The 10,851-nt window shown below is 32.8% G+C and overlaps 2 protein-coding genes across 7 annotated transcripts; both read right to left on the bottom strand.

The window, feature by feature from the left end:
• Nucleotides 1-472: 472 nt before the first annotated feature.
• LOC105452219 (lipid storage droplets surface-binding protein 2-like) lies at nucleotides 473-4,648 on the bottom strand. Of its 4 annotated transcripts, none has more exons than XM_011693155.1 (4): nucleotides 4,203-4,648; nucleotides 3,233-3,605; nucleotides 2,845-3,130; nucleotides 473-2,545 (listed from the first exon to the last, which is right to left on the bottom strand). In XM_011693155.1, the coding sequence occupies exons 2-4, from the start codon at nucleotides 3,542-3,544 to the stop codon at nucleotides 2,307-2,309; spliced, it is 837 nt and encodes a 278-aa protein (XP_011691457.1). In that variant the 5' UTR covers nucleotides 3,545-3,605; nucleotides 4,203-4,648; the 3' UTR covers nucleotides 473-2,306. The 4 variants fall into 4 exon arrangements, with proteins under 4 accessions (XP_011691457.1, XP_011691458.1, XP_011691459.1 ...); XM_011693156.1 differs by having other exon boundaries at nucleotides 3,233-3,607; nucleotides 4,211-4,648; XM_011693157.1 differs by having other exon boundaries at nucleotides 3,233-3,607; nucleotides 4,305-4,648.
• Nucleotides 4,649-6,127: 1,479 nt separating this feature from the next.
• On the bottom strand, nucleotides 6,128-9,433 carry LOC105452216 (lipid storage droplets surface-binding protein 2-like). Of its 3 annotated transcripts, XM_011693151.1 has the most exons (5): nucleotides 9,299-9,433; nucleotides 8,217-8,257; nucleotides 7,047-7,381; nucleotides 6,497-6,746; nucleotides 6,128-6,407 (listed from the first exon to the last, which is right to left on the bottom strand). In XM_011693151.1, exons 2-5 carry the CDS (start codon nucleotides 8,245-8,247, stop codon nucleotides 6,151-6,153), a joined length of 873 nt encoding a protein of 290 aa, XP_011691453.1. In that variant the 5' UTR covers nucleotides 8,248-8,257; nucleotides 9,299-9,433; the 3' UTR covers nucleotides 6,128-6,150. The 3 variants fall into 3 exon arrangements, with proteins under 3 accessions (XP_011691453.1, XP_011691454.1, XP_011691455.1); XM_011693152.1 differs by lacking the exon at nucleotides 8,217-8,257 and having other exon boundaries at nucleotides 9,299-9,432; XM_011693153.1 differs by lacking the exons at nucleotides 8,217-8,257; nucleotides 9,299-9,433 and adding an exon at nucleotides 7,838-8,002.
• Nucleotides 9,434-10,851: the final 1,418 nt, after the last annotated feature.

Genomic DNA, 10,851 nt, shown 5'->3' with positions numbered 1-10,851 from the left:
GTGAAGCGGCTACGAAGATACCATAATGAAGACAGCGAAAGCCCCCTGCCATCGTATCGCCGGCGATTCTATCCACGCGTATCTCCTCTTGCTTGCGAGTTTGCCGAATACGCTCCGCGCGTTCCTACGACGCAGCACACATCGCTTTATCCCGGTTTTCCGCGGATCGCGAGACGGGACGTGATAAATGCTCCGACACTGACATCAGAAAAATATACTCCCGTTTCTTCAGCGCTCGGTGCCCCCGGTAGCCCCTTATCTCTCGCGGCTTGAGACCGACCCTCTGAGAAATGGCTTGTTTAAAAAAAAAGCACCAGCGGTCGGATTTTTACATCGACTGTTTACCGTCTGTTTTGCCTTAACAATTTTAACGTTGATCGTTAACGACGTAAACGCGAGCGTCGGAAACCGAACTAATATGCGATAAGCGCGAAAACAGGGTAAATAAGTGTGTCTCGATGGCAAGACAGTGTTTTCAATGTACATTTTTATATGCAATTATTTATACAAATGTATCAGTAAGTACAGAGAATGAAAACAATTGCAGATTCGCGTGTCATTAATGTGAGTGCAATCATACGCAGTCCGCTCGCTTTATAAGTCACTTATCGCTTCGTTGTAAGTAGAGTGCGGAAGTTTGTGAAGATTTACGACGAGCCTTTCCCAAGCTGAAGCGTATTTGCGATTATTTTTGTGTCCATTATTTATTAAATTAAACAGAATCTCCTCTATTTTTTACTATTAACGTTGTCACGCAAAAAAGACAGTTGCCCAATTCATAATAATACAGGCATTTTTATAAAATAAATACTTGAATATGTACGAAACATTCATCCCATTTTGAAACTTCACGAATTTTTGCACTCTAATTACATATAATCTTTCTCAATGTAACATATCATATATATTTTTGTTATAGAATTTGTTTAATATTACCAAGTGTGTGCAAAATCTTATATTTAAAATCTTAATTTATTCACATTTATTTTATCCAAGTCGGAATAACATGGCACGATGTAAAATGGGAATAAATTAGAGTTATTCTTTTTCATCACAGTCATTATAGTTAAAATCTCAATTTTCAACTTGCTTTAACATTCATAATTAATTTCTATAGACACATATATTTTATTGAACTAACATCTAGATTAACTATACGTAAAATGCTGTTAATTATTCGGGATCAATTTTCCTCAACAGTAACATCACATTTTTTAAATTAAATAATTGACATTTGCGTAAAAAAAACAAACCTTACATACAAATCTAAATAATAAAAAAAAATATTAGAAATAAGATATTATTAAGCGTTCATGTCATGTGCGAATGCCACGCCTTTCGAGTACGTATGCCTGTCACATGATAACAAGGTACGAAAAGCGCAGCTATCTGTGAAAACACGGACAAATCTATTCGAAAAATATCGTGCTACATTCTCAAAATAAGAACATCGATAATCGCTTTGATGATTCGTCCTCGCGAATATAAAATCTAACAATCCGACCAGTATTACAAATATTAACTAGATTAAAACTCTGAGTAACACATAGTGGTTAAGTATATAATAAATGCTCAAACAGAGATATTTTTCTTCTTACTTTTAGCTTACTTTTGCACATTTAAAACACGACAAAGTAAAACGGATTATAAATACACAGGATGTTACATCATATACACATTATTACAATTTGCTTTCCTTTTAATAAATATTTTAATAATAATTTAAATTACAATGTTATTTTATCAAATAATTTATTATAAATTCTATACTCCTTTTATTCATTTGCTTAATGTACCAAATCTTTTAATTTGTAAAGTTAATTTTTCATGTGAAACAATTGATTGACAATTATTTAAACTTTAATTAGATTTGGAAATTAATATTTACGATTCAAAGAAAGTGCGTTGAAACATCCTATATATTTATAAAAAAAAGAAGATTATCTCCATAAAATCAGTTTATATTTGGAGATTTATTTTTTTCTTAAAAATAATTGAATTACTTCTCTTAACAAACGGCAGTTAGAAGATTATTTAAAAGGTCGGAAATGTGCAAATGCGACATATCATGAGAAACGTTGTCATATATCATGGCTGAGAGCACAGCTCCTTTTTAATCCATTTTGGACCGTGAAATTATTCCGCGATGGTCACACGTTTCACGTCCGCATTAAGTAATATTCGCAGTTTGCAAGTAAAATATACTCGTGTCGAGAATAATTTTCGTGTAAAAGTGATAAAAATAGTCTGATTTCTTAGGTGCTATATTGCATGTACGCGATTAAAAGTAGACTAGAACGTGTCTCTTAAGACGAAAAGAGGCAATCGCTAAACAATTTAAAAATAAAACTCACTACCGATTCTAAGAATTTGATCGCCTGGATGACCACAAGAACGTGTAATACCAAAATAAGTATTTCTATCTTATACATGTGTTGCAACCTCTCCATTAACGCGTAGTAAATACGTCTGTACGCTCGAGTACTGAATTCGCTCAGTCTTTCCATCGTATGATGCAGCTTAACGTGTTCGGTGCATAATCGCTCTGAAAAGATAAATTAATTAGTTTTATTAGAGGAAAAATATTTTTCGACTTAGTTAATTGATTGTGGTAATTTTATTGCATAATTTTATGTATGCTTATTATGTAAAATCGATTGCGATTGGCTCAACCTTGCATTTAAGAGCTGAGAGCACCTTTTTCAGTTATTGTATATTTTGCCTGGGCAATAATTTTTGTTTAAAGCTACACTTTTTTTATATGTTCAATTTCAAGTACACAAATAAAAAGAATTACTATAGATAGCAGATTTTAAAATCTGTTACATGAAATACAAACGTTACCGGTATCAGTGTGAGTCTCTTCCTCCGGCGGAGGTAGATATTTGTCCAACATAACTTCAGCAAAATCAGTAGTGTTGTCAACAGTCTTTAAAATGTTGATACCAGTTTCAGTTGACATGACCTTGTCGGCTTGTTGCCAGCTGTAGATACGTAGGTAATGTACTTTGTAATACGTGAGTAAAGTCATAACCCTCACTCTCTGCTTGGTTTCCTGCTTTAAATCGGTAAACGTTTTTACCGCAGGACGGAGACGTTCCGATACCATAGATTTGGTGCGATTCAATATCTAGAGATGGAAGAATATAACAGATAAATATATTTCAATGTAAATCTAAAGTCAAATAATCAAATATTCATATTATGGATAGAAATATTTATATATATCAACCTGTTTAGGTTCTTCTTTAATTATTGGCAGGTTAACTTCGACGAAATCGATGCCCTGGCACAGCGTTTTATCCAGCGTATAAATTGGTTTCTCCATCAGTCGAGCGACTGGCAGGGACTTCTCTATCATCGTATTCACCACACTTTCAACGGTGTCAAAGGCCCAATTTACAAATGTGTTTGTGCCTTTTACACGTTCGTAAACCTCTGTGGATTTATCCCACAAGTAGTTCACGCTGGGTATTTTGCGTGCGCGATCGACAGCTTGAATTCGATAGGACTGATCCGTGAGTTCCGTATCCATGGCTGTCATTAAATCGAGATCTCCTGCTCATGGATAAAACGAATAACCTCTTGATTCCGGTGGCTGTACACTCTGTAACCAGAAATTAACTTGTTGATTCAAAAATAATTTTAACAGCAAGATCTTATTTGTGCTATATAATTGGCTTTAAATTAAATTAAGTAAAATTTTCAACAAACTTCTTACTTTGAGAAATGTATAAGTACACAGAGAGACACAAGAGCATTATGAATAAAAGCATAAATTGTGTACACGAATTATTTACACAGAATGCAAATGAAAGAAAAAAGAATAAATATAATTTACGAACGTAGAAGCAGTAATTGTCCTTCACTCCGATATTTAACACTCAATAAAATTCCTTTACCGTCGTCATTGCATCATAAGTGTCATTATTACATTAAGCATTCTACAACTCTCAATAAATACCGACTCAGACTCCATTAGCGCATTCCGCTTATACATGAATTGCAATTCAAGCAGGACGTGCACGGCGTTCGCCGAGGAAAAAGAAAGCATACATTTAAACACACTAAGCGAGAGCTAATATCGTGATTGGAGCACAAAGCATCAGCGAGCGCCGTTGGAATGCGCGTGGCTTACTACGTCTCATTGTTCGCGTCTCCGATCGATGGGAACGTAGCGAGCAGGTATAGAAAATACCTACCTACGTACCTACGTGCCACAAGCTCAATGTCACGGCCGTGAATTGACAGATGATACGACCGACGTGATACGGATAAAGCAAAATCGTTCGTTTGACACTTACGCGATCGTCGCGACTGGACGCCAGCTTCCCTTCAGCTGCCCTATGTGGCTTTGTATCCCTCCCTCTCTCTTTCTCTGTTTCTCTCTTTCTCTCTCTCTCTCTCTCTCTCTCACTCTCTCTTTTATTCTCGTCTCTCGCTGTCCCTCTCACCAAGCATCGCAGCCGTTGTACCTTGATCCCTGACTCATTTCACTACGAAATTTGTTTACTTCGATCGCGAGTTCAATTATTTATACACTTTTACACATCAATCGAGTGTTACTCCGGTTACTCCATTTGCTGTCATTTTTCATCACCCGGTATCGAGCGGAAATACGGTTGCCTGCCACGAGATTACGTCGCTACTGTCAAGTTTTCGATGATAGTTTCATTTCGGAACCATCGTGTGTCGGTAACTTGAAGACTGACGCGGTCTACAAATATTGATCAAAAGCATTTGAATATAAATTTCCTCTTCCAAATTTTTTTCTTATAATTTATTAAAATTTTATTAAACTTTGTTGTAGTTTGTTAAAATCTTATTTTAAAAATTAATACGTTAATAAGTTTTATTTTTTTAATTAATAAATTTAAAATCATTATTTAGCTAAACATTATTTAAATCCTGTAAATTAATTTCCAACATGAGCATGTGAAAAGTTATTATTCTAATTCTCGTCTGTTTTCTTTTTATTAAAGAAAAGATATTTTATTTTTGTCACTTTCGTGAAATCATATCAGAAGTATATAGAAAGAGATAACTTAGTAAAAGCTTTAGGAAGTAATTTTTACGTTTTGAATGAAATAATTGCCAGGAAATTATCGCATTTTATTAAGTTTCATTCATAAACTGTTTCTTTAAATTACAATCTTTGATTTTTAAATTTTACTTATCAAATTAATCAGGATAAATAATAATATAAAAGACATTTTCTTCAAAATTATATTTTAGAATGCATCTACATAATACTTTTATAAAATATATACGCATTTATTCTTCACATTTGTAGTTCTTCAATACGATATTCTTTGCAATGTTTGAAACACGTTTATATACAATATTATGCATTAACTAATGATGATTCTAATAATGATACATCGGTGGTAATAAGTTTTGTTTCTTTCTCGTAATTATAAAAGCTAATAAAAATTTTACAATTTTTATCGATATATATTTGTCATGATGTGTAGAAAATATAAATTATATAATTTATTATTGGCCACAAAATTATGATTCATGTGATTTACGTATAAATATAGAACATGAATGTACAGAAATGCATCCGAAAGATCAACAAATCACAGAGATTTGGAAATATTGCTTAAATGAAAAACATTACTTCTTTAGTAATAATCAGAGTCCGGATCTTGGCTGTTTTCCCCATTCCAAGAATGTGTGCCGCATGCCGCGATAGTACTAAAAGAAACACCGTTTTTCCCACTCCAAGTTAATCTAGCATAACATGACTTTACATGTTATAAAGCTATTTTAATAGATAAACGATATTTTAACAGATAAACGGCATAATTGTTTCTTGTAACACTATCACAACATTCACGCGTCATGGAATGAAGTAAACAATACCCAGATCCGGACTCTGGTAATAACATATTTTTGCATTTTCAATAGAATGCTTTCGTTAAAAGAAATATTAAAAGTCTTCTCAAAAATATGTACAACATTCAATTTTTATAAAATTTTTATAAATACAAATTTTCTGTAACGCTTTAATTTTTGTATTTTTCGTATTTTACGTCATTTTTTTAGATACTTTCCTTCGTAGTGCGTGACAAATTAATTAAATTATGCATCGATTTGAGCGCGTATGAACGAATTGAACGACTAAAGTATCTTCAAACTTTCGGTTCATTTTTTCTCCTCGTCCTTGTTCTCCGTCGGGCTGTTTGCCTCCTTGTTGTCGGCTTGTTTCTGTCCGAGATTCAAATATTGCGTAAGATGGAGAATAGATACCACATTGGATATGTACGTTGCCACGTCCTCCTTCTTTACTGTCTTTAATTGCGCGGCAACCGAATGATAAACACGATTAGCGGTTTTCGTTGACAATTGGCCAATCGTTTGCACCGCGTGAAGCACTTTGTTCTCATCCGCAGAGACAGGATCTATAATAACGCCAGCATAATCATTAAAACGATGCCGGTTGATTAATTAATATAATGCGGAAGTTTATGAAATTTTCGAATACACATACTTGGCCTATTCTCTTCTCCTTCCACCGGCGGGAAATAATGATCTAATAAACGATTGACGAGCACGCTGGTGTTGTCAACGCCTTGCACAGCCATGTTTCCGTATTGTGTGTTTAAGAGCTCATTCGCTTTAGTCATACTGATCTCTTTCAGCGTAGATGCCTGTTGCGTGGCTGATTCCTTTGCTGTATTGAGTTTCTCGAGTGTCGGCTGTAGGGAGCTGCTCATAACCGCTTTCGCGGCATCGTATATCTGCAAATGTCAGAACGCCATTTATTTCTTCTCATTTATTAATTTCATTTATTAATCGAACAAACGTTACAAAACGACAAGGTTATTTTATATAGAATTGTATCTTTACTATTTATTCTTTTTCTATTCTTTATTTTACTAATATTTTTATAAGGGAAAAAATTTACAAACAATAATAAGGTCAAATTTTAGAAAAATGTATTTTTAAATATCGAAGAGAAAAAATTCTCCTTTAAACGGACTCAGATTTTGCGTAGCTACCTCGCTGTCAAGGACTAAATGAGGGCAGAATTCCTTTACCTGCTGAGGTGGTTGCTTTACAATCGGAACTTTTTGTTCGACCATGTCCAATCCCTCGCATAACTTCTGGTCGACAGCACTGATCGGTCCTTCGAATTTCTTGACTAAGGGTACGGCGAGCGGCACGGCCGTGGCGGTCGCGAGATTCAGCCCCGCTTCGGCTTGACTCAATGCCCAATTTACCAAATGATGAGAATCTTTAACGTAAGAATATGTAGAGCCCGTCTTCTCGATCGCCGAATGGACTACCGGAATATTTTTCACTCGGTCGAGCACCTCGAGGCGAGGGACGCCCGCGGAATTTGGCGTTGCTTTGTTTGCGTCCGCCATTCTTTCTGTGCAAATAAAATTAAATTTAAGATTGGTATTCGATGCTTCTCTTTTGAGAAAATAGCATGTGTCAAAAATTTTCGGCGATGGAATGTATTGTATTGTAAAATATAGTAACATATACGTGCCTCTTTAAATTTATAATTCAAATTTCAAAAGATTTGATTTATGCCATTTTTTTTCTGACGAAAACATTGGTACAGTGTAACAATAATGCGATATAAATAAAAACTATAAAATATGCTGTGAAATTGTATTAGCAGTGCACGATGGTATGTGCGGATTTCAATTGGATTCATCACAAAATGCTGAGTCATTTACGCTATACTTTTTTTCCAGTATTACATAAGTGGCTGTATGACGATAATTTTATGTATCACGCGTTCCAGTGTACACTCATATATTTTCAAGATAAATGTGCACATTGAGGCAAGCAAGTATTTCAACAGAGATCTTTGTACCTTGGGTAACCGGTGTGAATCAAACTCGCTATTTATCACAGTTATCTAATTCTGTATCATGCCAGACATGTGTACTTTGGTACTGTTATTTATATGTACAGCTTTAATAACCAAATTTTCTCCATCTTTTTCCTAATGCATCTACGTGTGTGCGATCGGCAAAAAAAAAAACAAATGAGGAAGACAAAAACATGCCAATGAGTAAAATCATTGCGATATATGTATTGTATATGTAGGATACTATAAATGTATAATATCTCTCACACATTTGTCTACGTGTGCATGTGCGTAATGTGCCGAGAAGAGGAACGTAAAATCAGTAAAATGTAAAGTAAAATCAAATATTTATATTTCCATTACACGAACTAATGTACTCAACTGATCATCATGAGATTATGCGCGTAATACATGACTCATCCGCTGGAACAGACGAGAAAATAGTAAATTGAAGTCGGCGTTGCTATTACGTTGCTGTTGTATGAAACGCATACGATTGGAAATAATGTCCTCTTTGTTTTCTTTTTCGCATTTTTCTTGACTTTTTAAAAATTCGTTATCCAGAGACTAATTATACCCTTCTTGTAATTTTTCAACTGTATTAATTTAATCTAATTAATTAATGTGTCGTAATCATTTCTTGTAAAATATTTTCTTAAATTGAATTAAAATTTTGTTTAAGTATATTTCTTCTTTTATATTTCTGTCTTATAATATATTCTCTATTTGTTTTTAAATGAAATTGTGTCTCTTCATGTGTTTTATATGTACAGAACTATTAATATAATATATAATTCTATTTTAAAATATTATTTTCATATTATACATTTAATTATTTCTGATTATTTTTAATAATTAATTATTACAACGCAGTTTCTCTGCAATACGTCGCGACAACTGAGTGCTAATTCTATGTACGGGGACAATCCATAACTCAAACTTTTCCTTTTGTCCCCGAAAGCTATTGATGTTTGTTGTGAAATATTCACCTTAGCTATAGGTCAAGTTACAACGCACAACCATTTACTCGAAACGTGAAATCGTACATAACATTCCGAGGTCATCATAATATTACACGAGTAAATTACTACATGAATATAAATTGTCGTACATATATTACACGTTATATTCACTAAGTTTAAAATATAACAGAAAACTCGTTAATTACGTTCACTGATATCTATTAAATTAAATTAACGTAAAATGCTAGTTTATTCACAGTAACTCGATCACATATTAAAAGATGTAACGCAAAATAACATTGTAATAAAAAATAATGCAATATAGCATTGTTAGTTACATTTTCTTTTAATATAAATTACTTTATAAATACTTGTATATTGGTTCAGCAAATGTATTATTTTACATTATATAAATTTAAAAATCAAATTTAAATTTCAATATTTTATCAATTTTAACATTTTCTTATTATATTATATTTTATTTTATATGATAAACACTTACATTTCTGTAACTTGCTTCTGTAAATAACTTCTGTAGATAACTGAGGAGAATTTCTTGAAAGCCAGCTGTATATGACCGATTTGCACGAAACGCCGGCTAAGACTGTCGTTATATTTGTGTGAAAACCGGTAAGTGTCGGGGGAACGTCATTAAGTGGGGAGATCGAAGCAGTAACGTATCAAATGTCTTCCTTCAAAAGAAATTATTTTATATTTGTTTCATTTAGAAAGAGAAATTTTATTTTAAATTTACGATAAATAGAATCAATGAAAAATAAATTATTTTTAAATTATTCAATATCCTTTGTACCGTGTAGGCGTTACGATCTCAATTGTTTAACAAATTATTTTATTATTAATAGAATAAAAACTTGATTTCATTATAAAAATTTTAGGGATTAAAAGTTTTTCGATTCATATATTATGTGCATCTTTTTTAATATCTTATATGCTTAATTTAAATATAATCTGGAAAAATATTTGACATTTTTAGTAATAAAGCAATAAAAATAATTTCTTAATTAATGTCTAAATTTTACAATGCTTCTTTTAATGAGAAAACTCGTTTTTGGAAGATTATTTTTATCTCTTATATTCAAACACTTACTCTCTTCTTGTATTTTATATTACGCATTGCTACATTATGTTACAATTATTTGTTCGGTTTCATCATGCGATAGTTTATCTGACGCATCCTCGTTGACGTTTGGGTCTATGTAACATGAGTACGTCTATGGTTCCATTTATGCTTCTGCGCAGTGAGAAAAAGAGACTTCTGGCTACGTCCGTGACGTGGCGGTCACACACTTGTACTGTACTCTCTTGTTATAAATACACGTGGAAAGCGAATGACTAGTCCACGAAGTTTGACCCTACGAAGAATGATCATTGGAAATGACGATGATGCCGTTAAATGAATCTGACGCAATTTTTTAATATTGCTTCGAGATATTTGTATTGTCATGCTTGCCCCACTCCTATCGCTTTATTGTTAATTAGCTTCATTAGCTCAAGAAATTCTATCGTACGCGATAACATATATCCGAGAAATATGGAGAATTATGATAATTCATTGTTAATAAGGAATCGTTATAACGAGCATAAATACAGTGACGATTATTTCGATAAGATCTATTGTTCATTCTTAATGTTCTAAATAAAAAGCAGAAATAAATTGACTCCTCTTCTCTTTATTACGTTTTCAATAATGTACAGAAATAAGGAAGACAGTGAAAAGTGAAGTAATTTCTATTCAATGTTGAATTTATTATTCCCAAGCTCAAATTTCTTAAAGTTATAATAATAAACGAATTTTCTATTATAAGATAGTATAATTTAAATAGAGATAATAAAACATTATTGAATTTTTATCTACACATTTGAAAGTTTTGTTGCAACAGTGGGCTAATCCACATTTTGTAGAAGCGAAGAAAACTCTAAAGTCAAAGCGATGAGAAAATACTTTTATTTCTACCAAAATCACATATTCAGCTATATAAGTTAGCCCATTACTGAATCAAGCCTTTCATCAATTAGATTAGTGTAAGTATTAAT

The sequence above is a fragment of the Wasmannia auropunctata genome, unplaced genomic scaffold (assembly GCF_000956235.1).
Source record: "Wasmannia auropunctata unplaced genomic scaffold, wasmannia.A_1.0 LD336036.1, whole genome shotgun sequence".
NCBI classification, from domain to species: Eukaryota; Metazoa; Arthropoda; class Insecta; order Hymenoptera; family Formicidae; genus Wasmannia; species Wasmannia auropunctata.
The sequence above is the reverse complement of the archived record's forward strand: the minus strand, read 5'-3'. Positions and strand labels throughout refer to the sequence as shown.

Bases quoted from the DNA above. Each gene is read 5' to 3' on its own strand.
- LOC105452219 (XM_011693155.1), bottom strand. From the start codon at position 3,544: ATGACAGCCATGGATACGGAACTCACGGATCAGTCCTATCGAATTCAA. The intron at 3,131-3,232 runs GTTGATATATAT...TTCCATCTCTAG, and splicing joins TTAAAGAAGAACCTAAACAG to ATATTGAATCGCACCAAATC. The intron at 2,546-2,844 runs GTAACGTTTGTA...TTATCTTTTCAG, and splicing joins AGAGACTCACACTGATACCG to AGCGATTATGCACCGAACAC.
- LOC105452216 (XM_011693151.1), bottom strand. From the start codon at position 8,247: ATGTATTACGCGCATAATCTCATGATGATCA. The intron at 6,747-7,046 runs GTAAAGGAATTC...TGACATTTGCAG, and splicing joins TAAAGCAACCACCTCAGCAG to ATATACGATGCCGCGAAAGC. The intron at 6,408-6,496 runs GTATGTGTATTC...GCGTTATTATAG, and splicing joins AGGAGAAGAGAATAGGCCAA to ATCCTGTCTCTGCGGATGAG.